The 27,957-nt window shown below is 42.3% G+C and overlaps 3 protein-coding genes across 6 annotated transcripts in view; all 3 read left to right on the top strand.

Moving 5' to 3' along the window:
• Positions 1-4,977, top strand: part of KIF1B (kinesin family member 1B) — a 97,413-nt gene extending 92,436 nt beyond the window's left edge. For 3 of the 4 annotated variants that reach the window (XM_072884339.1, XM_072884340.1, XM_072884338.1), the window contains one exon: positions 223-4,977. In XM_072884339.1, the coding sequence (XP_072740440.1) occupies positions 223-265 (43 nt within the window). In that variant the 3' untranslated portion in view covers positions 266-4,977. The remainder of the gene's footprint in view (positions 1-222) is intronic. The other variant, XM_072884341.1, reaches the window with a different exon arrangement.
• Positions 4,978-6,509: 1,532 nt separating this feature from the next.
• Positions 6,510-19,106, top strand: PGD (phosphogluconate dehydrogenase). Its single transcript, XM_072884343.1, has 13 exons — positions 6,510-6,625; positions 7,690-7,765; positions 8,183-8,362; positions 8,497-8,562; positions 9,696-9,814; positions 11,218-11,287; positions 11,655-11,789; positions 12,510-12,699; positions 15,331-15,461; positions 15,978-16,111; positions 16,470-16,569; positions 18,097-18,219; positions 18,809-19,106. Exons 1-13 carry the CDS (start codon positions 6,618-6,620, stop codon positions 18,926-18,928), a joined length of 1,452 nt encoding a protein of 483 aa, XP_072740444.1. The 5' UTR covers positions 6,510-6,617; the 3' UTR covers positions 18,929-19,106.
• A 1,555-nt stretch (positions 19,107-20,661) lies between these two features.
• On the top strand, positions 20,662-24,016 carry CENPS (centromere protein S). Its single transcript, XM_072884347.1, has 5 exons — positions 20,662-20,849; positions 21,147-21,270; positions 21,638-21,671; positions 22,311-22,377; positions 23,401-24,016. Exons 1-5 carry the CDS (start codon positions 20,808-20,810, stop codon positions 23,554-23,556), a joined length of 423 nt encoding a protein of 140 aa, XP_072740448.1. The 5' UTR covers positions 20,662-20,807; the 3' UTR covers positions 23,557-24,016.
• Positions 24,017-27,957: the final 3,941 nt, after the last annotated feature.

Here is a 27,957-nt window from a genome sequence, read left to right as displayed (position 1 = left end):
AACACTGCAGTCCTTAAAAGATCCTGTCTTCCATTAAAGGAGCACAGCAGAAGAGTGAGAAGTCTTTCTCATTATAGCCCTTGATACGTTTTACTTTCTAAACATATGGAGTAAGCTAGGACTATACGAAAGGATTTTAAAAAAAGGTGGACAAACTGTGGGGAGGGAAGAAAAATAAACTTCCAGAATTCAACAAAACTTTTTTACTTCTTTCTTGTGCAGGTCAAAACTGGCTCGAAGACGCACGGGCCAGCTGAAGTACTGAGTCCATGTAATGTTCTCATCTGTTCTCCCTAACTCACCTTCTGATAGATAAAGTGTTACCTCTCATTTTCTCTTCGTGATTCTTGACAGTTTCTCTTGTATGTAATCCTGTGGCTTAACATCCCCTACCTTCCCAGCTCTTTCAGCACATTTTCTAGGTATTCTAACCCTACCTTGTTTCTTTTCACTTGTACCGAGAATCGTACTAGTAGCATGTGGCCAAACAAAAAGAGAAAGAAAAAAAAAATCAAAAAAATCGAGTGATTATGCACGACTCTAAAAAGAAAAAAAAAAGTTATTTATTTTTTCTTACAACAATTGTTTTCCCATTCCAACTGACCTTTTGGTGTCTGTCCCACTGTCCATTGTTGTCTGTCTAGACTGCTGCAGGTTTTTCAGTCAATTTGTGACTTGGCAGTAGTCATTGGTTCCCTCAGGGCAAAGTTCTAATGCCAGGGAAAGCTAAATTCTTCTATGTAGACATTACCCAGCCAGGAACTGCAATAGCTCCTCAGGCTTTCTGGATCCAGCTGCTAATTTAAACTCTGAAAGCTGATATTGGACAAATCTATCTGGGCAGACTGGATTTTGGTCTTGGTGCAAGTTTTTGAGTTTCCAAGGTCCAACAGGCTAAGGCATGAGCTGGAAAAAGATAGGGAACAAACCAAGAGGGGCTGGCTAGAATAATCTGCCTTTAAACTCTTGCTGCAGGGTTGCAGGTGAACAGTGCTTGGCTTTAACTCTTTCCCAAAACACTAACACTCACTCCTCTGCCTCTGAACTGAGCTGAGGAGACGGAACTTGTGCCGATGTGAGGAAAAATAAACCACATCGCTGAAATATTAGATGTAATCCCTAAAGTTTTAGACGCTCAGCCTCGTATTTGACAGATGGGAGTGTGTTAAGCGGAAACGGAACGGTGTGGTTGTTCCCTAGAGCGCTTTCAGGAGATCACCACCGGAGGGCAGTATCTCCTCTTTCTGCTCTTTGTCTTGACTTCTGAGTTCCTGTAGCAACAGTTCTCACCTCTCTTGGAAGAGATTTCTGGTTGTCATTGGTACGTTAAGATAGACTGCTCTACGGCATCATTCAGAAAGGTCTGCTTTATGCATGCATCCCTTATCTGGAATACTCAGATGACATCCCATCTGTTCATGGGGAAAGCATCCTCTGTCTACAAAATACTGTCTAGACCTATCACTTGCAGTATTGTCTAGGGAACAGCAGGGCACCTTCAGTTCCTTTTGGAATAGTTGTTGAATGTCTCCTAATTTCCCCTGCTACAATTTTCGTCAGCTAAAACCCCCTAGTTAGTTTTAACTTCAGAATTAATCCTTCCTGGAGAATGGATCAAGTGGACTCTGGTCCTGATCAGTGGGGTGTAATAATTGGCTTCTTGGAGATGGGCTGGGTGGTGTTAGTTCTTGACCTACAACATAAGTTCTCCTTGTGGACAAAGTTTTGGTCCTTGCCCCAAGAAAGGAAAGCAGAATGAATTTCCTGTCTGAGAAGTGAACTCGTCTGTCTTAGTTAGGTTTTCAGGAGGTGGGGGTGTGGGGGTGGGGGAGGGTGTTCCTTTACTATGTTTCAGACTGCTGTGCTATACTTTTTTGACTTACCTTGGGCACTGATAGGGCTAGCTGTGATCCTGGGGAATGTACAGGAATTTCATCCTGAGGTTCCGACCTCTCAAGGGAGAGATAAAAGGGTTTTGTTCCACTATTGCAGTAGGCACATCTAGGCACACTCCAGCTCAAGAAGGTCATTTTGATTCAGCTCACTCAGCAGCAGGTCATGCCATGCATTGGAAATTCTGTGGCCAAAAGCGTACGTGGGACTGGCATCAGTTGAGCAATTTTTTAGCTTTATGGGGTTTTCATTCTTCAGTCAAGTGCAATGCATAGTGAGACCTCCTAAAAGCATGGTTGGCAAAGGAGCAGGGAGATGGAGTCTGACACTTGCTAGGACATATCTTTATGTATTTCGAGATAGTACTCAAGCTAAATCATGTGCTCATGCTATCTTGTATGGTCCTCAGATTTATTTCAGAACTGGAAGCCAGACTGAGGGAGCTTCCTGGGGACCCAGGAGCATAATAGGGATGGTTTGGTTTTGTTTTGTTTTTGTTCTTCTGGTTTTGTCTTGTTTAATTGTGTGTGACTCTTAATACAGTGATGATGTTCCTTTGTTACGCAATGTGTGATAATGCTCTTCCAGTGTATGGATAAGGAAGACTGCTAGTGCTGCAGGAGGGCTCCCCAAGCTGGAGCTAAGCCGATCTCAAGAATTAGGTTATTTTTAAGCACTAAGTTGTTGCTGCCATCACCACCATTTATAATGAAAGTGGAACCAATTTGAGGAGGGGTAGCAATTTAGGTGGTGGTATTTTGAGACACACTGAGAGCATTTTAATTTTTCCTTTTTTTAACTAGAAGAAAACTAGTTTGCTAAGTCTTTGCTTTGGATAAGCCAGAAAATGAACAAAGGGGGTATAGGTATTGCATAGAAACATGATTAAGGGGTCTTTCTTTAAAAGCAGGAAGACACAGATGCTTATTTTATACAGAGCTGGAAATGTTACAGCTGTGTTGCGCAAATGTTACTCTTCTATCTAAAGACTCCAAGCAGCTTCTGATGACTTGATGTCTATGTGGATAACAGATCACCAGAAGAGGAAAATTCTATTTTTAAGCATCAGTATCTCTTAAAGCTGCATAGTCTGTGACAAAATAGATTCTTGTTGTGGGGAGTTCAAATGGGCATTACTATTTTCAGGTCTGACATAAAAGGCATACAGTTACAGTTTTTCACCAATTATTGAAGCCTAGTTTGAGACATCAGTTGCCCTACTTAAAACTGGACTGAAATCAATTCAAGTTTTCTTTAAAAGGATAACAAAGCAAAAAAAAAAAAAGTGGACTTCCATTCACTTTAAAGCTTTTTTGATCTAGTCCAACATGTTAGAAACTTCTTTTTAGAAACAGAGCAAGAAGGGAAAAATGTGTTAAGCTGCCTTCTCTTGACATATAAAAACCCACTCTTGGTTACCTACTGCGTGTATGTGAAGTCCCAGAGTCAGACAGCTCTTGGGACTCAGCCACTGCAGATGAGGCATCATGCTGTGGGCCTGCCAGCCCATTGAGCATTAAGCACTGGTAGTAAACTTGATAGGCATTTCTTGGAGAGAATGAGTGTGAAACTGTGCTGTAGATTGGGTTCTTTATGTTCCTCATTAAAAGGAAGGAGAAAATTCTCTTTTTTGTCCATTGAAAACCATGTAGGTGTTGGAGCTTCCTGGATATTTTAAAACTAAACTAAACCTCCTATACTGTATTTTAGAAATGCACTTTAAGTACCTTTTTAAAGAAGATTCCTATATTCTGGGATGCAGAAGGGAAGGGAATATTATTTCCAGACCTCTGAGAAAGGGGGTTTTTTGGTCAGTGTCTAATAGTCCTTATTACTGATTAGCAAGGTATTTCAAAGCAAAGACTTTACTTTTTGCTGCTTGTTATCTAATTTACAGGGATTTAATTTTATGTAATGTATTGTATATTTATACATGTGTAATTAATTGCACATTAGAGAAGAAAGAGGATTAGCTTTGGAATAACCCATTGGTACTATACAATCAACTAATACTGCCTATGCATATGCATCTTTCTGGTACTCTTGCACAGCCTTAGTTTGTGTTAGTTTATACTGTGGTGGATGTTTTTGTTGAAGATGCGGCTGTTAACTGGCTGCTTAAAGGAAGGATACTAATGCTGCTCTGGAACGGTTTGCTGAATGTACTTTAAAATGGGTCTCTTAACGTGTGCGTTGCATCTCTCCATTGTGGTTAATAACCCCAATATGTGGTCTGAACTGTACTGTATGTAGCAGGAATGTATTAATTTTGTGCTTCCTTGTTTAAAAACATCAGCTGTTCAAGAACAGGATTGACTTTTTTTTGTTCAGAAGGCCATTTATGCGTTTGAAGTAGTTGAAATCAAAACTAGGCCAACACTAACCAGATGGTTGTGTCCAATGTTATTTGAAACAGTTTTTAAATTAACAGGATCAGCTGTGTATTCAGTAAAACTGAGGGTATGGAGGTCATAAGTCTTCAGTTCTTAATGTTGCCAACTTCACGGCCTGATCCTGAGCAGTACTGAACTACCTCTTGCTTGCCTTGAAACCAGGGGCTAGAAGCAGAGGGAGCCTTGAATGATCAGCACTTTCCAGGATCAGTTCTTAATTTTCCACCCTGCTTGTTCATACTTCATGTGCAGTTGATTAAGGTTCTTTAATTTGGACATTAGACATGCTGTTGCACTGAAATACATACTTTTTTTAATTGCGGTCCCCATTTCCCTGTTTAATCTCTCTGTACACAAGGTATATGCTGTATAAGTGGCCTTCTTGAACAAATCTCTTTGCAAACTGATTTCATCCCAGCGAAGGAGTGTATCAGCAACACTGTACATTAATTTCAGGTTTTCATTTTCTTATTTTATTTTGTAAATATATCCGATATTTGGAGCTTGAGTATACAAAATGTAAATATAGTTCATGTATTTGTACTAATTCTGATCCATTTGCTGTATAGCCTTAGGTGTGCAATGCAGATATCTAACTGTGTATGGTAACCTTGCACCACTGAACTGTTAGTGAACGAGGTGAAACAATAAAGGTACAACCAGTGCATTAGCAGATATAATGTGTGCTCCTTTTATTATGATTTAATTCCTAGTGTCTTATATTGAAAGCCTATCCTGAACAAGTTTATGCTTTTGTGAAAAGGAATTTGTCTCGGCTGTTCTTGAGAAAGATGAGAGGCCCTTCTCATCCTTCCTCGTCCTTTTCCCTTTGATATGTTGTGCAACATTTCCAAGTAGTTTTTTGGATGCTTTCAAAAGATTCTTTTGCTTGAAAGATAAAATAAGGTTGTCGTAGTGCTGCCAATACTGAACTTGCTTATCTGAGGACGACGGTTCAAAATGACAGGAAGCGTGTGAAACCAAACCACCAAAACGTAACAGCGAAGTACAAAGCACCAGCTCTGTGGACAAAGATGTGTCAGGGAATCCCCATGCATCGTTCTTGTCTTGGTCTGGAAGTGGAAAGTTCTTTGTAGCTTTTAAAAGTCATGGTGAGGAAACGGGACAGGGCATGCCCCCAAAGCGTTTGAGTCCCACAAAAATGGGCCACTGCTTGCTGTCAGACACTTCTCATAACTAAAACAGCTGCATGATGGCAAAATACTTTTATCAGGCTGCTGGCTAGATCTGTTCGTTATCTGAAAAGCTATCATGGATGTCTTCCTTCTTGCTGCTGTTGCCGGGTGCTTGGTTGTTGTTTTTTGTTTTGTTTTTTTTCAATTAGGCACTTGAGTAACCTGTTAATTTGTTGTGGCTGCTCTTCTGACAGCTTATTTAATACTTCAGAGAAGCTGCTAGCTGTTTTACTGCTTTCAGATTCATTCCACTCGCAATGCCCAAAAATAAGGTGGACCAAAAACTTGATGGGTCAGTTTGGTGCCAGTCTTCACGTTTAGAATGTGCTTTTAATGGAAAGTAAACACGCTTAAAATGTAGGTTTCTCTTGATGATGCATCTGACTGTCACAGAGCAGAGGTATGAAGCTAGCAGCCTTTGCCTAAACAGAACTGTAATCTTAATGCTGACAGGTGTGCAGGTTTCGCCCACGTTCTAGGACACCTCACAGGCAACCTGATAGTTATGGTACCCGAGGTGCTGACTGCAGCCTCGGAAGATGTTTCACGAGCTGCATTTAAGGCAATGAATTCTATAATTAAAGGAGAGAAAGGACACACTAGGTAGTGCCTGCTGGCTGCTGTTCCTGCGCTGTCCCAGCGGTACGTATTGCTGTAGAAATAAGCATGGCTGTAGCCTGACCTTCAGCTGCAGGATGAGTCCGTCCCACAGCCGGGCGGGTGCGGCCTGGCGCGGTGCCGGCCTTCGGGGCCACCTCCGGCCTTGCAGGCGGCGTCGGAGCGTTAGCGCCCGAAGGACAGCACGGGCACCGCCCGCTGAACCCGTCCCGGTGCTCGGGGGCCTTCCCTGCCTGCTGCCTCCGCCCCATTCTTGGGGAAGGACGCTTCCCGCTCTGGAAATACCGCGCAGGCTCTCCGCGGGCCGCCCGCCCCGCCGTGCGCTGTCCCTTTAAGGGGCGAGGCGCCCGAACCATCGGCCCATGGGCGGGAGGCGGGGCTCGCCCGAAGAGCCAATGGGCGCGCCGCCCCACCCCGCCCGCGCGGCTGAGGGCCGGCCGGGCGCGCGCCGCAGGCCGAGCCCCGAGAGCCGCCGCCGCCGCCAGCCGCCGTCAGCGCCGCCGCCAGCGCCGCCGCGATGGCTCAGTGAGTGCGGGCGGGGGCCCGGCCGCCGGGCCGCGCGTCCCTCGGGCGGGGCCTCGGCATGGCTGCCTCCGGGGGTGGGGGCAGCGCCGCAACCGGCTCGTGGTGGTGTGAGAGCCGGGGGGTGCCCCCCGCTCGCCGGAGAGGCCTTGTAGACCGTTAGCGGGGAGGGGGGAGCGTGCCCCCGGCGGGCTGAGAGGGAGGCGGGGGCCTTCTAGCCTTTGCCGAGTGACTTTCTGCAAATCCTAGTTTTTCGGCGGGCTGATCTGGGGGAAGCGGGTGATTCCGAGCGGTCCCCGCTTTCCTGTTTGGCCGGTTCCGCGGTGTCTCCGGGAGGGAGAAGGAGGGAGAGGATGGGGCCCTGGAGCCGCCGGACAGCGGGTTGGTTTTTCACCCATAGAGGTTCTGCGGCGGGTTCTAGAGGCTTTTTGACGAAATCCAGGAGTGATCAGTTTTGGAGTCGTGGCTGTGAAGCAGGAAACTTGTTCCTGACCCGAGGAATAGAAGCAGACAGGTTGGGTTTCTCTGCCTGCATGCCCCTTGCAAGCTGAATTAGGCTGCCTCGAGCAGAATACCCCGTTTCCTCCTTTTTCTTTGCTCACCCCAAATCTGAGACAGTGTGTTGCAGAAGCAAAAAAATGGTGTAGTGTTCAGACATGATGTTCTAGTGCAGTATCTGTTGAACGTGGAGCTGTGACAGAGCTGGATCCATCAGTGACATATTAGAGCCACTCATTTTACTCCCTGCCTCCTAGTGCAATGTTTTGGGTAGCTTACTTTTCTTACTCATCTAGTTGTGTCTTGGTAGTTGGGAAGAAATCTTGGTGACTTGAAACGTGCTATATGTTGGTCTGCACTCTGTCTGCTGGACTGACTGGGAGCCACAAGGACCTCTCGCTGTAATAGCCTACAGAATCAATTCAGAGCATGTGCTACAGCATTTGTTAGGAAGGGGTGGGCTGGCCTAGCAGTTGGCAAGATCAGAACAGTCTGACAGAGGTATGGATGCTAGTGCTAGATTGCTGCTAATGAGACTTACTTGGCATTTTTGTCCTTCCACATTCCAGAGCTGACATTGCATTGATTGGACTGGCTGTGATGGGTCAAAACCTTATTTTGAACATGAACGACCATGGCTTCGTGGTAAGCGAAGGAAAACGTTTCAGAAAGGCTGACTCGCTAGCACTTGGGATTGGAGCTGAGCATTTGTTTTTTGGGTTTTTTTCTCCTTGTCATGGTCTAATGGGTGTTGTTTCCTCCTTTTAGTTATAACCTAGGCTGCCCTTTGTCCCGTTTCCAGGGAAAAATGGCAGTGCATGCCTGTACTCAGATGATGTGTTAGTTATGTATGATTTTTCCCTGAAGTTTGCTTGGCCGTTAACCATAGGTTCCCAACGCACTTGCAAAGGCATGCTGCAGGTACATCCCTGCTCTGTGTCTTTAGGGAAGGTGGAAGCGGGAGAGCATGTGATGTTGAATCTTGCTTATATAACTTGTAGTCTGAGCTAAAGTAACTGTTCTGTTGGCAGCTTTTATTAAAATGTTTTCTTGCTCCCCCAGGTCTGTGCTTTTAACAGGACGGTTTCCAAAGTGGATGACTTTCTGGCCAATGAGGCCAAGGGAACCAAAGTGATTGGTGCTCACAGCCTGGAAGAGATGGTCTCTAAGTTAAAGAAGCCCCGCCGCATTATCTTGCTGGTGAAGGCTGGAAATGCAGTGGATGACTTCATCAATAAATTGGTGAGGCAAACATGCTTTCTGCCTGTGAATCCTGCTGTCTTTTGGAAAAGTTTCCTCTGGAAGATCTCATTATTTGTCATTAGTGAGGTTTTGAATGCATGGAGGAAACCAAAATGCTCATTTATTTTTGGCAGGTGCCATTGTTGGAGACTGGAGACATCATAATTGATGGTGGGAATTCTGAGTATAGAGATACCACGGTAAGCCTGTTTTCTGCCTGAAGTGGATGAATAAAATACACGTGATTCTTTCTTCTCTGATCATTGCAATAGTCAATCAATAAGATGCCATCTCCCTTCTGCTTAGGGAAGGCCAAACTGAGTTATCTCTGCAAAACTAGGTCATGCAGCCTATTAAAAAGCAATTGTTACAGTAGTTAAGGACTGTTCTAGAAGTATATTTTTATACAAGTTGCCCAAATCATCAAAGAACATTTTTATTGACGTCTGTTAAAGAGTGAAGGCCTTTAGAAAATTTCCTGTTACAATCCTAAAGAGTTTTCAGGAGATTTGAAAATCTAAGGATATTTATAGATTTGTTGTTACATGTCAATCCTACATGACCATGGGAAGATCCAGTAAGACGGAATTGCTGTTTTGCCTGTATTGGTAATGCAAACAGCAGAGTAATTATCTGTTTTTTTTAAAAAAAAAAAAAAAAAGCTTGCTTGTGTGCAGACTGTAACTATAGAAGTTACAGAGGTTACATTAGCGTATCTGGGATGCTGACATGAAAATGTTGCATTCAAATTGATACTTCTGAATCATAGAAGGGGTGCTGGTATTAGTCTTTCTGCTTTGGCATCCTGATCTTGGATAAGTGAGTTGGCCATGCCAGAGTAAAAAACAGGTCCTAAATGAGGATTAATACTTGGGGAGCTTGCAGCTCCCCTTAGGGATCTCAGCCTGTGCTTGTCTCCCACTCAGAGGGAATTAGTTTCCCTTATAGCTCTCCATGCTTGCACCTTCACTCTGCAATGAACTCAGCAACTTCACCTTGGGCCTAATCAGCCTCCCCAACATGTTTGCACACAGCATGTATCACCTGACACTTAATTCTGAGCCTTTTCTAGCCTCAGTACTGGCTCTTTTCTATCCGGTACTTATAAGGACTTTGTTTTCTCAGCATGTCTCTTTTGCAAGGATCCATGTCAAAGAAACAGGAAGTCTCCTAATGTTCACTTTGGTGTACATACAAGCTTTCTCTAAGGTTGTCTTCTAGCATGTCTAAAGCAGAATTGAAAACCTAATTTTAGGCCTGAATTGCTAACCTGTGTTTGTAAGGCTCTGGCATTAAAAGAAATTAAATAATGCTGCTCTGCTTTTTGTTCCAGAGACGTTGTAAGGAACTACAGGAAAAGGGCATCTTATTTGTCGGAAGCGGTGTTAGTGGTGGAGAGGAGGGTGCCAGATATGGTCCTTCACTCATGCCAGGAGGAGCCAAAGAAGCCTGGTAAGCATGAGCTAGTATATTCTTCTTCAGAATGGTCTGCAACAGTCGTCTTCTGTTCACGTTGAGAGCTGAGGGAGGACAGGAGGAGGGCGTGGGTGTGGAGAGAACGAGCTATGTTGCCATCTCACTTCCTCAAGGCTCAAGATTTCTCAGCCTAGCTGGGGTCACGGGACAGTGCTGAGCTTTCATGGTCGGCAAAACAAAGGCAGGTTTTTCTTCCAGGAATTCACAGGCAAAAGTAGTACCTGCAGAAATCTGAAGGGAGAAATGTGTGCCAGGGGAGAAAAGAATTTTGCTTACATTTTAAAAAAGTACTGTTCTTGATGATGATTTTTCTTTTGGGGCCTTACACACTTGGAAATCTGTTAACCATGAAACAGGCAGCAGCAAACATCCCCGCAGTGACACACATTGTAAAAGGAGGCTTCAGTACATGTTTGTACTGACTATTGAATACGTGAATTTTTTTGCAAGTTTCTGCCATGCTTCCCTGCTGTGCTGTACTCATGTTAGTGTAAAGGACTGTACATCAATGCTCATATTAGACTTTATTCCCGGTTGCTCATTCTCTCTGTAAATGTAGAAAGAAAAGGTGTGTCCGGGCTTTACCTGAGCCTTAGAATCTCTGAAGTCCCTGTCCGTTGCATTCATACCAATATCAGCCCGTTCAAATTTGACGGCACATAGCCAGAAACAACATAACAGTAATCTGCTGTCCGATCATCTTTGTGCCATAAACAGCTCAGTACCTGCCACCTTTACCTGAACTTTGTCCCCCCCCTTTCACAGTACCTGCAGCCCATGTGCCACCCATGCTCCTTTCCCAGTGGTCGCTTTAGGTTGCTCCAAACTTGGCATTCGGTAGGGCTGTCCTGTTGACTGAGCAATTTACTACACCTGGGGAGCCTGGCAATGATAAAAGCTCTTAATTACTGCAGTAATGCAGATAACTATATCCTGACTTGCATTTGCGGAGTTTCTTCCCTCCTTCCCTCTTCTCCTCCAGATCACCCTGGATTTTTCTTGTGGCTATAGAACAGAATGGGATTTTGTTTCAGCTTTGCCACTGATCCTCTCTGAGTGTGAGCCTGTGTCATAACCTGCCTCTTTCCCTATTTCCAAAATGGAAGATAATATTTGGGCTCCTTTAGGTACATTAAGCTTGTCTGCACAGCGCTGTAAGCGTGACATGGGCTGTCCCCATTTCTTGCAGTGTCTAGTTCTGGGAAAAACACACATTTTATTTGACATTGTGTGGTGGGTTATCAACCTGCCAGCATGCCCTCCCCCCAGGTTGCCTTTTGGCGGGTTACAGAAGGATGCATCATACCAATGGATTTTTTTTTTCTTGTGGTGTTTGTGTCCTCTGTCTATCTGCTGAGGCATATTATTTCTCCCCACAGGCCCCACATCAAGACCATATTTCAAAGCATTGCTGCTAAAGTGGGATCTGGGGAACCTTGTTGTGACTGGGTAAATATTTATTTGATACTGACCTTAACTTGTGGTTAGAGCTGTGCTTAAGTAGTTTGGTTGCTGAAGCTCATGCATGTTTGTTCTTAATAAAACCAGCTACATTAGTGGGTTGATTTTCTGGCTGACTGCATTCAATTAAAATCTACCATCTCCAATAACTTATCCCATACAATGGAAAAACAAAGTTTTATGGCTGGGTCGTGTGCTGGGAGAGCTAAATGGATCTGTGACCCACAGTGTTTTCAGTCAGTACTGGGCTTACTTCCTTCCTTCCTGTAGGTGGAAGGAAGCCATGGGCAGGTATTAAACACTGGAAGTGGTGACAGCACTGTTGCTGACAGCATTTTTTGATGTTTCCTGACAGGTAGGAGATGAGGGTGCTGGACACTTTGTGAAGATGGTGCACAATGGGATTGAATATGGAGACATGCAGCTGATCTGTGAGGCCTACCACCTGATGAAAGATGTGGTGGGCATGGAGCATGATGAGATGTCAAAGGTGATCTGTAGTTTTTCGTGTCTTGCCTTCTTGAGCCATGGTGGCCATCTACCATTGATGGAGGCAACTGGGCTTGGGTAAAGCTGCTGTATGTACATGAAGTTAATTTTTCTGACATGCCTTCTGCCAAGGGCAGTGCACAATATTCCTGAGCTTCAAATGAGGTAGGGAGCAGCAAGCACGTACACGTGAATGTTTATAGAAGTTGTCTAAACTCTCCCATTCTACAGTTGACTTCTCCCCAGGAAGCACCTTCTTGTGTAGGGATATGAATTACCTTGTCTGAAAAAAGCTAGTAAAACACTGAGCATTGTAATCAAGCAGGCAAATCTTGCAAAGACCTTGTTGAAGCAAGTCAATAAGTATGTGTCTTGAAAGAGCAGTTGTGTTTCCAGCCTTCAGTGCCTATGATGATAGGCAACAGGACGGGCTCTGCCTTCCATGTTGGAGATGGGTGCTCTGCAGCTCTGAGTCTGGGGTATGCTCCTTCCAGGGCAGGGCTCCTGCACAATGGCCTTTCAGCAGTGCTGAAATCATTGGTAGATGTGGCAGGGTATCAATAACCAGTAACAAAGATAGCATGCCCCCTTCTGTATGTATAACTATATCAATAAATCAGTTGATATATATAGTAGATAGATAGTAAATTAGTGTGTGTATATATATGTGTGCAACACATTTAGTTGTAATACATCTGCGACACTTTTTCTCCTCTTCCAGGTATTTCAGGAATGGAATAAGACAGAGTTGGACTCTTTCCTGATTGAAATCACAGCCAATATTCTCAAATTCAAAGACAGTGATGGCAAATACCTCCTCCCAAAGATCAAGGACAGTGCAGGACAAAAAGGCACAGGAAAGTGGACAGCCATTTCTGCCCTGGAATATGGAGTCCCTGTCACACTCATAGGTAACTGGTTCTTCAAGCTGGCCTCATCTTTCCTACCTGCATGTACCACGTCACAGTAAGGAGCATGGTAACACAGTAATCTCAGAAATGAGCCCACATTAGGGCTTGGCTTGCAGCATAGGCTCTTCTAGGTGTAGCTGTTGCAGTCTTTCTGCCCTTGAGAGCTGTTACTGTTTTTCTTTGCTGGGCTTGTTTTTACCTTGCTTCTCAAATGTTGGTAGTAGTGTTATCATGCCTTTGTCCATGGTATCTTCGCAGTGCTGGTGATGACTTGGCACTTATGTTCACCTGTCACCGTGCTAGAAGTGTCGTGCTAGATTGATGCAACCTTCCTCTTGGTAATCCTCCACTTTATCTGCTACTCCAAATCCCATCATAGCCTTAAAAATGTTTAAAAAAAAAAAAAAAAGAAAAAAGGGGGAAGCAGGACACCCTCAAAACCTTGTTGCTTGACCACTGCTTGATAGATACTTAGCCTTTTCTGACGGCATAAGAATTATTTTTCAGATATCTACCTCAGTCTTCTATTTCTATGTTTCAGTATAATTTAGCTCACCCAGCATTAGTGTGACTAAACAAGGGCTGGACTGTGTGGTGGGTTGAGAAGCACAGACAGATTTTTTTGACAATAGTGGCGGACTGCTACCCTGTGGTGGTGGCTGCTGTTTTTCCACCACAACAGTTGATTGTGGCGTTTCTTTATACACTCTGGACTGCTGCTGGTTTTTGTTTTGTGGCTAATAAGGCTGCTGATCCAAAGGCAAACTAAGATGATGGAAATGTATTTTGTAATTGCTTTGAATTATATGCCTAAAGTGTGTGAATTTACATACTCACATACATACCTAACAGTCTCGTTACCTACCCTTTTATCTAACCTGGCTTCTGAATGGAATTGTGACACAGGAGTTGTAATACACCTGCAACACATTTAGAGTGCTCTCTTACCACAGGTCCCACGTAGACTTTCTCGTTGAGTAAGTTAGTTGACTCAACAGGTTCTTTGCTCTAGGACTTGCTTTAATTTTCATGCTTTCTCTACCTCTTTTTCCTTTGCCTTGGCTGGTCAAGTTCTGTCATATTAGAAGAAAAGAAAAACTATATTCAGTAGGCTCAAAGAGAGTAATTGCAGTGATAGCTATCAGAGAAACATGGCTGCATTCCAATAACATATTTTTACAAAACAAGTTTTGTAAATGGTTTTAATATCTACTACAGCTATAGTCTTTCAGTTCTAGGCTTGAAACAGTGTTGTTAATCTTGTGCTGTTAATATTCTGCTGTTTGGGGTTCTTGCAAAGATCAAGGGTGGAGGAGACACTCCCTGATTAGTCCCCTGCAATGCCAGGGGAGCATTGTTAGGTAACGATGAGTTGATAGGGAAGTACGTGCAATAGCCCTTGTGCAAACGTGGCCGTTCTTAGGGCAGTTGCTGTGTGTGTGGTTTTACTGCATAAGCATGACTTGCAGACTTCTGCTTGTAAAAGCAGAGCCGTGCTTTTTCCTGATTTCCCCCACACTTCTCCCCAGTGTAGAAGGAAGTTTTTGCAGAAATGGAGAGGAGCCGGTTCTGATTTCGATACGGTCTGTTAATCCTACTGCAGAGAGGATCCAGAATCTTGTGAAAACATTACTCATTCATCTTTTTTTTGGTTGGGTTGGTTTGGTTGGGGGGTGGGGGGGGTGGGTGTTGTTTTTGGGTTTGGTTTGGGTTTTTTCTTTTTTTTTTTTTTTTAATTCACGACTTGCTTAGAAGGTGGAAGAAAAGTCCACTATGAAGACTAGAATAAACCTGATTGCTTTTCTTCTATCAGACCCTGGAAAGGAAACTTTTTTTTTTTTCCATTTAACAATACTGTCTTCAATTGCAAATAAGTACAACTTAAAACAGCATGATTAGGAATTGACTGAGCCAGATCAAGAGATTGGCATTCAGGCTTTCTCTTTAGGAGCTGAAGATACTGCTTGGCTAACTCCTTAGCCCTGGTGAATGACATTTAGTAACCTGCTTAATGATGTTATAAAACTTTCTTATGGGCTTCTGAATAATAGTGTTACGGGCCTACCAGATTTGTAAAACTTATTTCCTCTTATAAGTTAACCTGATGATTTATTCTTGATTTTAATTGCTCTTATTTTGAATTTGTGTATTTCAAAGCACATCTAGTTAATGTGAGTTGGTATTTATGCAATAGCTTTTTATCTTCAAAGCATGATACGATCATTAGTGAAGTCTTCAGCCTTGCCTGTCCCTAGACTGCAGTGCAACGCTGTCTGTTTTTTATAGATAGGAAGAGATTTTAAAGTAAATTCTTCAAACTAAGAGTTGGTGAAGGTTCCTGAGGATAAATTTTCATGCGGATGACTTGTGGCGCTTTTTTTTCTTTATCATTTGAAAGCTGTATCAGTCAATATTTACCCAATGGTTATGCTGACTGGCAGTTCGGTCCCTCAGTAATGCTGTTGAAATCATTCATTTGTACACCTCTCTCTTCCCATGTGACTCTGTTTCACTGTGTATGTGGCTCATCATTCAGTGGCACTCTCACTGTGTGCTTTAGGACAAGTATCTCAGACCTTAACAGTGATGCTGAACTTTCTAATTATCTCCCCTTTCCTACCGTACTTAAAGGTGAAGCTGTGTTTGCACGGTGCCTGTCTTCCCTCAAGGATGAGAGAGTACAGGCCAGTAAGCTGCTGGATGGGCCTAAAATGACTCAATTCAGTGGGAACAAGAAGGCCTTTCTGGAGGACATACGCAAGGTGAGTCGTTGTGCTTGCCAGAGTGCCATATTAAAGCTGCACATCAAAGCAGGTTTTGGATGCTGTAAACCCTAGTGAGGAGCTCTTGTGTTTACATTTCATGACAATTGAGTCCTGCTTTCAGCCGTCCCATTGTGCATTGTCTAGTGGTGTCCATAAAGCATAATGTGACCAATTCTTTTCCTGACCAAAGAACAGTCCTGAAGGAATTCAGGTCTAAGCCACAGTGGGCAGTGACAACTAGCTGGGGTGCAGAGGTCATAATTCATGCACAGGAGCTTACTTTTTCACCCCTCAACACTCCCATCTTTGTAATGGGGGTAATAGCTCTTGATCTCTCTCTGTTGAGACCAAACTTTCCAACAATTAGAAAGGATATTTTGGTTCTCAGATAGCTGGAATGTGGCTACTGTACTCAACCCTGATGAGATGTGGACTAAACAGAGCATGTAGACTGTGAAGTTTCTCGTTCGACTTCATGGGATTTCACTTGGAATGTGAATTTGGTTTTTTTAGGCCCTGTATGCTTCCAAGATTATCTCATATGCTCAAGGCTTCATGCTGCTGAGACAGGCAGCCAAAGAATTTGGCTGGACACTGAATTACGGTGGCATTGCATTGATGTGGAGGGGAGGCTGCATCATCAGAAGGTAATTAAGATGAGGAGGTAATTTGGTTGCTGAGGGGATAATTTGGAGCAGGCAATTTGGTTTATGCGGTGCTAGACTGACAAGCCTAAGGATTTTCTTGGAAAATCCATGGAGTTAATCTGCTGATAAGATACTGAGAAGCTGTTTCCGTAGACAGCACTAAAGGTTACCAGATGAAGCCAATTTTCTGGTGGCTTAGCTACTGCAGAGTTTCTTCGGTCTTTGTTTTGCTTGCATCTTTCTTAATGTTTGGAATCTGAGTCTGGCTGAGTCAAATTTTGGCACTGTAAGTTTTGGATTCTGGGCCTTTGTTGGAAGCTGTGAAATTTTATTCCTGGTTTACATGTGTTCTGCCTAGTGTGTTCCTGGGAAAAATCAAAGATGCTTTTGATCGAAACCCTGAGCTCCAGAATTTGCTGTTGGATGATTTCTTTAAGACAGCTGTTGAAAACTGTCAGGTGAGTTTCCAAGGAAGGAAGAGCATAAAAACAATAGTTTACAGTCTGGACTTCTTCCGCTTCTTTCTCAGGAGTTACCTTCACAAATATATTTAGACTGAAAAATTAACATCCTTGAAACCTATTTATACAGCATCCTTAATCCCAAAGATCTCTAAACAATCCTTAAGCTCTTCAGGACTATGTGTTTATCTGTACGCACATTATGTATGGGTGTAGGAATTCATCATCTGTGGCTTCAAGGTACCCTTCTTTAGTAGAATATATCAGTCATACAGGATCAGGACAGGAAAGAAACTACATAGTTGGAGCTGGTTGAAATTGAACAAGAAAGTTACTGTGATGAGGTAGGCTATACTGAGGTCTCAGTTAGAATTTTCCAGACACCAGGGTTAGTGACCTGTCCTTGAAAAAATGCCTACAAATGCCTCTTGCCTCTATTTCATCAGAAAGTTGGAGAATGTTAGTTCTAAATGAAGGAAAAAAAGGGGGTTGCATAACTGAAGCACTGCTTTATACATCAGCATCCAGATACATCAAGCGATGAACCGAGGTCTCATGTAGTGCTGCAAGGTATATTTGTACTGTCAACCTAAAGACAACACAGGAGCAAAATAGTCCTTGTTGTGTCATGGTTCTTCTCTTTGATGCTAGCCAAGCTACTATTAAGAACTTAAGGTTTCCATTTTACTATTACAGAAGAGCCTTAGGCAGAATTCTAGCAATTCAGAAGAACCACAATGTCAGGAAAAAATGTCTAGCCTGTGTGAACGTTCTCATCACTGCCCCGTATCCCGTGCCTACTGTGCACTTGTATTTCAGTTGTACAGAGTATAAAGCTCTGTTCTATTACCATTGTTTGCAGTAGCACCAAAATAACAGTGTTCCAGGCCTGCCATTCATTGGACCTAGGTCTGTCCAAACAGTGTCCTGATTTGGACAGAGTTGACAGGCAGAACTAAAACCAGATTATCTGACCAACAAAGAAATCATATATTATCATTAATAATTCTTTTAACTGAAGCTGAATATTCCATGCAGGTAACTAAATCAGATGTACAGTTGAAATGAGGATTATCCACATGTCTGTCCGAAGTGTTGTGCTGACCTCTTATACCCTTGGGTGGGCTTTGTACTGTGCTTGATTAGAGGTTCTGAAAGTGCCTCAGTCTTTGCTCAGTATGTTCCCCGCTGTGTTCATGCTTTTGGGATGCGCTGATCATTTTTATGTGAAAGAACAGCATCCTTGCTGGAGGCTGTGGTTTGATTGCATGTGAAGTATATGTCTGCACTTTTATTGTCCTGTTTGCTAACTCTATCTTACTTACCATTATTTTGGATCAACCTTGTTTATGTAAAATCAGGAATCTACTGCTGCATTTGCTCAGACTTGGTCATTACATTTCATATCATGTGAAATAGCACATGTTATTGTACTAGAATAGTTCATATGCCTGCACATACCTCTGAGCAAGCACTGATTAGTTTCTTTCTTTTTTCTGCCCCCGCCCCTTTCCTCTCTCCCAGGACTCCTGGCGACGTGTAATCAGTACTGGAGTGCAGATTGGTATCCCTATGCCCTGCTTCACTACAGCACTTTCTTTTTATGATGGATACAGGCATGAAACATTACCAGCTAACCTGATTCAGGTAGGTGCCTGAACTAGTGTAGCAGATCCTCTGGCTACTGAAATATCACTGTGTTGTTATTTAAATACTGGTCTAAAGGCCACGATGGCAGTATGTCGTAATCACTCCAACAATGTAAAGATAAAGGCATCGATTGCCTAATATAATTCTGTTAAACCTGAAATTCACAGCAGTAAAGTACTATGAGATGTCTGGATAAAGAACACCAGAGATATTAGTATGACAGTGCCCAGCATGTGTTAGTATTCCATCTGTGAACCAAGGGTAATGATATCTTTGAATCAAAATGCTTTTTAAAGAAGTAAGTATCTGTGAACCTTTGGATGTACGCAAGTGCTTGTTTTTTAGATTAGTACCTAGCAGAAATAATATACTTGTCTTTCTATAGAACTCTTAATTACTAGATATTAGTAAATGTTTCATTGCAGTGATTTTGCTAATAATGAGAAAATAACTTTAAAGGTTATAATACCGGAGTCAAGATCTTATTTCTAGTATTCCTGTAGTCAAGTATCAGTAGGTGCAACTTCTAGTACTTGTATGACTGTGATATTCATGTGTCTATTTTGTGTGTGTGTTCTTATTCTAGGCTCAGCGGGATTACTTTGGTGCACATACATATGAATTATTGTCGAAGCCAGGTGTATTTATCCATACTAACTGGACAGGCCATGGAGGAAATGTGTCCTCTTCTGCCTACAATGTCTAATGGCAATATTTCCTCTTGAAGCCAAGATACTGTAGATCTCAGATATTCCTCCTAGAATACCACTTTTTACTGTACTGTGCTAGAACTTGTGTTTGGACACTTTTGTAATAACTTGTGGGTATATTTCATATATATATATATCATATAAGAAAGCTAAATAAACTTGCTTATAAATTCATTGAGGTGTTTTCTTTCCCCTGCTGCTGGCCAAAACTGGCTAAAATGTCTTCATGCAGTATTTGACAGAATACATTTTAAAATGATAATATTTTCATTGTATTATAGTGCATAAACTCATAGGGATCAAGAGAGAGATGACTGCATTTCAATAATTGCTAAAGTGGAGAATGGCAGACGGCACAATAACGCCACACAAGATTCCAGGGAGGTAAAGGCCTTTTTTTGGTTGTCATTGTTTATCATAACAGGCAGTAGCTTGGTTCCTAAAGATTAATTCCTGGGTGTTCCCCTGCACACACAGTCTTTCACACTGTGAGCTCTGTTTGTTTTCCATGAAGGGTGGGATGGATCGTGGAGAAACTTGAATGCAGGTCAAGGGTGTCAAGGCTGATACTCCTGTCACCAAGCCGTTCTCCCTTCAACTGTTGCTCCCAGTTTTAAGCTCTGGCATAAACTGTTGGCTTAGCTGTGTGCTTGCACTTTTCCCCCAGTCTCCCTGCTTTTTTGCCTTGTCTTCCCATGGGGCAATTAAAAGTACCTCCTGTAGCATGCAAAGATGGCCCTATTTGATATCCTCTTCCTGCAGTCCCACTGCCAATCATCATTCTGAAAATTCACCAGCGTGCCTGTACCTCTTTTTTCTCAAGTATTAAATTGTGCCATGCACTAGATTTTTATATTAATTTTTTGCTCCATTTATTTCTGCTAAGATAGTTAGCTACTTAGCTGAATATCTGTATAATTAGCAAAATATTACTTTTAATTTAAAACAACTTTTCTGCAACTTATGTTGTAAGATTTAGGAATTCTATAAAATAAATGTGTGACATTGTAGGCAATAGTGATAATAGGAGGGTCGTGAACATTTTAGCAGTCAGTTTGCCCCAGCATTTGTGGTTTAGGCTCTCCTAAACCACAGGAGAATTGTGTTGGAAATTACCGTGGTGGACAGTAGGAACAGTTTTGCCAGCTTATTGTGTGCGTAGGCACTGTGTTTTGGGGGAGAACGGGATACTATTTTAGTGCTTAGTATGATACTAGCGCTGCGAAAAATACCTATCTGGAATCACGTTGTGCTAAACCCGGAGAGCTGCTCGGTGCGAGTGAGCAGGGTGTGCCTCCCTGGGTTTATCAGGAGCAGTGCTGCTTCTGTAGTCTCGTCTGAAGTGAACCGTTTAGGGCTGAGGGAAGGGACGGGGACACCAGCTGGTGTGCCTTACACCTCTCTCACTAGCTGAGGTTTGATCTCTGCCGGACACCTGCATTAACTCCCCATAGAGGGTCCATCTTTCATGCTCCAGGTGGGTCCAGAGCCCTCGTGTAAGGTGTTGGAACAGGACGGGTGCTGTAACCACTGCTTAAAACCGGACCGTGCCCAAGGTCGTAGCCTCGCAGGGTAACGTGCAAAAAGCCTTCTGCAGACCGCGTCCCGCCGGCCCGTCCCTACGGCGGGACACTTGTTTTCCTCGCCGGTAGAAGAGCGTCTCCAAACGCTCCCGGTCAGCAACAAGGCGGGGCCGGGGCGGTGCGGGGCGGCGGCGGTTGCTGGGGAGGGCTCGGCTCTCCCTCGGAGCGGCCCCTTTCCCGCCCCGCAGGTAACGGCGCTGCCCCGGGCTGCGCGGGGCGGGGGCTCCCGGCATGGCGGCGGCGCGGCCCCGCCCCGCCGCGCTGGGCGGGAAACCCAGCTGAGGGCCGCGCCATGGCGGCGGCGGAGGGCGAGGAGCGGCTGCTGCTCACCCAGGTACGACGGGGCCGGCGCCCCCTCCTCCTGCCCGGGCCCACAGCCCCGGCCCCGCTCCGACCCTGCCGAGGCTGGCCCCCAGCGCCGCCGGGGGAGGGCCCGGCCGGGACAAGATGGAGCCGTGGCGGGGGCGGCGGGGTCTGGGGTACTGAACGGTAAACGTGGTGTTGCTGGGCGTGTTGGGGTCCGTAAACGGTCGCTTATGTTGCGTCCTTTTAAATAGTTTGGATAATTTACGCAAGAGCTAGTGTATCAGTCTGCAGAGAACTGACCCGTCGCTGCCTTGGATCCTTTCAGAGGCTGAAGGCTGCGGTTCACTACACGGTTGGCTGCCTGTGTCAGGATGTTGCAGAGGACAAAGACGTGCAATTCAGCAAACAAACCATTGCAGCTATTTCAGAGATCACCTTCAGGCAGTGTGGTACAGAAGTTTGCGTATTATCTATTTGTTCAAGAGCAATTGCTGGAGAAATGATGCTTTAAAAAAAAAATAGCACTGGAACTAGGTACCACTGATGCATTGTTTCTTGCATTACGTTTTTAAAACTACAAGAAATCGCGATTCTATTTTTCAGACCTGGAAAAAGCATTTAAATGTAGGTGGAGATATTGTGTAGGCCACCTGCCTATGCAAGAGAGTGGGACATAATAACAAGTTATGGTCACTTCTCATAACTAACCTGGATAATTTGCAGTTACACCTTTGTAACAGCTAGAACTGTATTATGTATCTCTTCCTACTCAGAGTTAGCATTTTAAAATATGTGGCGTCTTTGTGTTTCCTCCAGAGAACTTTGCAAAAGACCTCGAAATGTTTGCAAGGTAGGTACTGGAACACTTGATTGTTACGAAGGCTTTCTTTTTTTGTATTCAGCTCCAATAACTAGATAATCTTTAAAATAATGTCTTGTAATTCAAGTTTTAAAGTGTTCTATTGGCTGATTAAATAGTGGCAGTGAAGTTAGGAAATAGATATTGCCCTGTAGGTTCTTCCTGATCTTGGAAGTTCATTTACGTGGTACAAGTGGTTGTTTAGATTAATGACCGTATATAATTGTCAAATGTGTTGATACGTAGTGGTACTGGATGGTTTGGGAGTGGCAGATGCTTACTAGCATGCCTGTGTTTCATCTGGGTGCTCCAAGGAGGTAAGAGAATGTTTTAAGGAGTCAAAACTTTACACAGTGACCTACTGGCAAGTAAGAGGGAATGGAACAGTGGCACTTGAAGTTCTGGTTGCTAAATTCTACTGTCTTTACATAAGAAATGTGGGAATTGAGATGTACACATACAAACTTGTAAAAGAGGTTTTTGCATGTTATAGTTGGAAAAGATAGGCATGTTTGGTTTAGTGGGTCCCTACCAAGCCCTTTTAGTTAGTGTTCTGAATTAGATGCTGTACGGCCTCTTACGACCAAATGCTGGCAAACACATTAAGGGGTAATTTTTAATTTTATGCAGGCATGCAAAACGAAGCACAGTCACCACAGAAGATGTGAAGCTTTTGGCTAGAAGGAGCAATTCTTTGGTGAGATTCACTGTATTTTCTGTCTCACAACACTCTTAAACCAATTGGTCAATTCCTAAGAGCATTTGAATGAAGGCTATAGATGATGAAGCAACTGTTGCTCAAGCAATTTCACTGGCTTATAGATGATGGATGGGCACAATCCAGTGATTTTTTAAATTTTAATCTTATTTTGCTTCATGCCACTGTGCATCACTGTGGGAACACAGATCTGATTGCAATTCGAGCAGCAATGTTCTGGTTGCAACAGGGCTGCTGAGGTTCCAAGCACAAAAGTGCAATAAACAGACACATTACGGCGTTGTCAACCCTGGAAGTAAATCACTTGTTTTTTTCCTGATGTTGTGTTCCTTTGTTTTAGCCTAAGGTCAGGAATAGCTTGAGTCCACCTTGAGGTACTAAGTCTCCTAACATTAATATAGGGACGATTGACATTATTGTATTCTCTCATGTCCTGGCCTGTATGATGTTCAGTGGACTTAAATTCACTGTGTTAAGACATACCTGTAAATGCTTCCATGAAGAAGAATACTTCCAGTACTAATTTTAATTTTACGTGAGGGGATTTTTTCCTTCCATCTGTGATTTGAAATATGCAATGTGAACTTGCCTGAAAAGGCATAGTAAAGTGCTGGAGCTGAATTTTGTATTCCTAACTATCACGTGCTGTTTATGTCAAGTGGTGCAGAGGAGTCTTGCAATGTTTTTGTACTCAGATTCTCTCGGCAAACTACAACTCTGAGTAACTGCTAATGTTGCTGTCTTGATTCTAGAGATGGATGTAACATACTTTTATAAATCCTAGTCTTGCCAGGGCATTTCAGTATCTGAGGATATCCAGCTTAGACTGAGGGCTTTGTGCAATAATTAAAACTACTTGATGTTTGTCAGCCTTTTTGGAGTGTTGGTCATATTTTTTGTAATAAGAATTTGCCCTGTTAATTTCTCTTAAACATTTCTCTCTAATTTCTCATGAATAAATGAAGTTCCTCAGTAGATGACTGATCAGTTTATTGTTGTCAGCTAAAGTATATCACCCAGAAGAGTGAAGAGCTCGCATCAAGTAACATGGAGCAAAAGGAGAAGAAGAAAAAGAAGTCCAGTGCAGCTAAGGGAGGGAGAACTTCTGGGGAACAAGAAACAGCTGTGACTGAAAGTGAAGATTCCAACATGGCATGATTTACCTTTCAAGGAATGTCTCCGGTCATTTTCTCTTATTATCCTAGAGGAACCCAAATAAGCCTGTTAGGGATTCCTCTTGTAGGTTAGCAACAGTAATGAATCTTTATGTTTTTAGGTGAACATGATTAGTTGGATTTTTTTGTTCCAAAAATGAAAGGTCTGTCAGAATTCAGTAAAGCTTACAGCCAAAGTACCTTAATTGCTCACAAAAAGGTATCTTACTGTTATTAAAAAGAAAATCCTTTAAATAAAGAGTTTAAAGCAGAACATTCTCACTGACCATAATACCTCAGTATGTGTGACTCCCTCCGTGCTGCTACTTAGTTTCTCCAGTAATTGTTTGACTTCCTCCTTGCTTCCATTTTTGATACTTTTCCTTAGGTATTTTGAGTATTTTATTTTAATAGCCATATCTCTCATTTGTTGTCTTGACAATTAAAACGTTTTGTGTCATTTTTCACCTGTGATACTGCTGGTGTACAATCGTAACTTTGAATAAGTTGCATTATATTTCTAAATTTTACTATTGTAACATGGCTCTGGAGTCGTGGTCAGAAATTGCCCTCTGCTGGACTGAGAGGGACTTACTGAATGCTCTTGATTGAAAAGTAGAAGATTTAAAGACATAAGGTATTAGACAGATATAGCCAAGTGCAATGAGAAGGCTGCTTAAGCTACTGCATGGGCAAACTTTACTAAGCAAGAATAAGCTTGCCAAGGATAGTCTAAAATACGCAGCAAGAGAGGAAAGACTTGAACGCTGTTTCTCTTGCTCAGTCCTTGATTCATGAGACAAGCTCTTCCTTAAAGCCACTTGTTCCTTCCTGAAGGATACAGCTTAGGGCAACTCCCCAAAACCAAGTTTAAAATCATCAGGTTCTCATTTTAGTAAGACTCATACCTTAAATACTACCCCAAGATAAAGAAGGTACCAGATGACAGAATATTTTTGATCACCCTTGAGAACTTCTAGGTGTAGCCTTGCTCCTTGTTTAAAACCCTTCTCTTGAAAGAAGAGTGCACTTTCTGGACTAGAGTCACTCTGCTATACACGACACAATGGAAAAAGAGTAATGCTCCGGACTACTTACATGTGCTTTTATTCTTTTATTCTTGCTCTGTATTTGAGCTATTAAGCAGTAGTGGATAGGGAAAAAGAAACATGTCTTTTTTAGGCTGTAACTATCCAATATTGATCAAATAAGATCAAGTGCTACAGTGTAGAAGAAAATAGGAATGTCATGAATCCCTATCTCTGGCTCTACACAGGAAATTTTCCACAATGACACTTTACCCTTCCTTTCCCCTGTCCAAAACTGTTCCACTTGCAGGGATGAGAGATTTTTCAGAAGAATTCTTCTACTGACTGATGCAGGCTAGGTAGATGGTAAACTATCAGTTCTGTAATCAACAGGAAATCTGTCCTCTTGGCATACCAGTGCTTACATTACTCAGTTTTCATATTGTTCTTTTTTTTTTTTTAATGCCACTATACATTACTTGCTTTCTTGACATTCATGAGGCGTTATTTACCTTAATGTATGTACCCGGGTCATCAACCCAATCCCACAGGAGATGCAAAAGTTTTTTCTTGGTGCTTTAAGGGAGAAATCATTAATGCAGTGTTGAAGACCATTAACTGAGGATACTCATTCATGGCAAATCTATTGCTGAAGAAGGAATCTGTTACAAGGTGGAATCTCTGTTATAAGGTAGGTTTGTCTACTTGAATGTATTAGTGATAAAGACTTCAACTCAAGGCTTTGAGGTTCTAAAATTTTTACCCTGAAAAAAGCATAATGGCAGCCCCCATAGGTTTTCACATGTTTTCTAGCTATGTTTTAGACCTTCTATACTGTACCCCTCCCTCTTGAACGCCTATACAAAATCCATCCTCATGAATCATGGGCAGGTCAGTCACCCTTTTCAAAAGTTAAAGCTTCTTAAATATTACAGGAATAAGATCAAGGAAATGCTAATTTTTGCATAGTTAAAGTGTCTGTGCAGCTTAAATAAGCTTAAGTGAATCAAACATACTTCATGTCTACAAAATGTAGATCTAATTTAAGGTTAAATTAGATTACAGAGCATGTTTGAGGTGGACAGTTTCTCCTGACTTGCATAGGTAAGATAAGCAAAAAATGATCAAGTATCTTTTGCTCTTATCCACCGTTCTCTCTCTAAAGGAGCAACTTCCGTAGGCGTCTGGTTATCAAGACATGCACAGTTCTATTTGATTGGCTTCTATTGTTTATCCTATTCCTTTCTTCAGTAGAAAATTGATATTTATTTCATAGGACTCCTAGGCCTTTAGAAGCATCAAGCATTTTGATATCATAGTAGCTATATTTCAAGAGAAGGCCTTGTGGATTTTTTTTTTTTGCACAGCTTACCTGATTTTTTTTTTTTTTGAGGTCATTAAGCCCAACATGACAGGAAGAGAAATAATGTCTCAAAGTTTGTTAGCTCTGATGTTGTCTGTTGTCCTCAGCTAAAATATCCTGTTACTTCCTCTCCAAACACACATGCATATACATTACTGGTATACAGATGGTGCTGGCTAATGGCAAAAGATTGTTTACTGACAAGCTTTGTGATTATTTACTGTGGAAATATTAGATCTGGCAGCAGCTCTCTTTGTTATCACCAACAGGAAATTCTAGCTGTGAACTGACTTTCAGAATATAGTGATCTAAAGATCTATAGTAAAGTCTACACTAAAAAAAAAAAATCAATTTATATGGATAATTGACTGTTAGGTTTAAAAGTCTCATTAAAGGGAGATGTTTTAGCAGTTTTCATCTGTGATTGCACTACTGAAACAGATCCAAGAAGCAATACATAAACTTGACCACTAAAAAAGGGTTTTTTATAGAAATTACAGGATGATATGCAGCACTGAATTCTCTTAGTAGTTAATTGCTTTTCATTTTTCATGGAGACTTTTGAAGGATGTTGACTATAATAGAGCTTTAAAGAGAGTTAAGTATTATATACCTGCTCTTTTTGCAAATAATAGTCTATATTACTGCCAGCTCAGCTTTAAGATAGAGTATAACTGAAGCTCCCATCAGATTATGAAAATCTGATTGTTAGATTAGAACAGAACAATTAAGACAAAAATAACAATTTACATCATACTATGCTAGGTCTAGTTGATAATTTTAATTCTGTAATATAAGAACTGCAGCATATAATAATTTACAGGCATAATAATAAAGGGCTCTAACCTTGATAACAGAAAAGAGGAAAAAGCAGCAATGAAAACGCTCCATTTGTGTTTTTCCTTAAGGCTAGACTGGAAGGACCATCACTGCCTTCCTACAAGAATGATCAGCATGGGCTCTGTGACTCCATCTCAGTGTTTGCCTGGAAGTAGGTGAGTTAAATATTCCTAATACACACAGGATTGAAGTAATTATGCTATCTGCTATTTTAAGTAGATGTGAAAAAGCCATGGGTAAAACCCTTCTTTCCTCTTGTACAGCATGAGGAGTAGAATTTCCATTGCCAAGTTGAGCTTGAAAAAAGCAAAAGCACTGCAGCTTTGAGCAAGACTGAAAAACTGGTTTGTAACAGAGAGTGGTAATTACAAGCTGAGACATAAGCTCACAGAAAAAGCGTGCTGACAGCTAGTCTACCCGCTGCATGCTATTGCACTTGGTAGCCAGTGTAGTTAGCTTTGAGTGCAATAGAGCATGCTTCAAAAATTCTGTTAATGCACAGCCATATATGCTATTTCAGAAAGACTTGAACATAAAAAGCTTGTAGCTATTTAAAGCAGCAGGAAACCTTTTTACCTGCTATGGCCTATAATGTTACAAGCCAGAAGTGTATACTCTAAGAAGCAATTACTTGCCCTAGCAAAACAGACTGACCAAAAAGGTGACTGCAAGCTTCCCCCCGCAGCCCAGTCAGTTCCCATGTGGGTAGCTTCATCTGAAGTTACCCAAAGTATTTTTGCTTACCTGCTCAAAGCCACTAAACTGTTGAGAATATTTATTAATTACACTGCCAGTTCAACTTTGAGTGTGCCATAATTCATTCCATGTCTACACGCAGTGGGTTCATCTGAATGCCTGCTGGAGGAATACTCATCAGTTGGCATCCTGTATCATTTAAGGTTATGTTACATCAGAGGGTTTTGCATGATATGAGAAAACATTTGTACCTACTAAAACCTTCTCAAAGGTTTCATCTCACTTTTCAGATTTTTTCATACACATCTTGTGTTCTCACAAGAACAGATGTCCCAGGTGAGAGTTCGGGTGCAGTCTCACCAGTATGAACATGCATTCTACCTAAACACTTTGGACAGCTTAAATATGGAGTACTTCTGTATTTAATTTCTTCTTCCTCTATCCTTAAGGTAATACTGTACTTATCAGATAGCACATT

The sequence above is a fragment of the Ciconia boyciana genome, chromosome 19, assembly GCF_034638445.1.
Source record: "Ciconia boyciana chromosome 19, ASM3463844v1, whole genome shotgun sequence".
NCBI lineage: Eukaryota > Metazoa > Chordata > Aves > Ciconiiformes > Ciconiidae > Ciconia > Ciconia boyciana.
The sequence above is the reverse complement of the archived record's forward strand: the minus strand, read 5'-3'. Positions and strand labels throughout refer to the sequence as shown.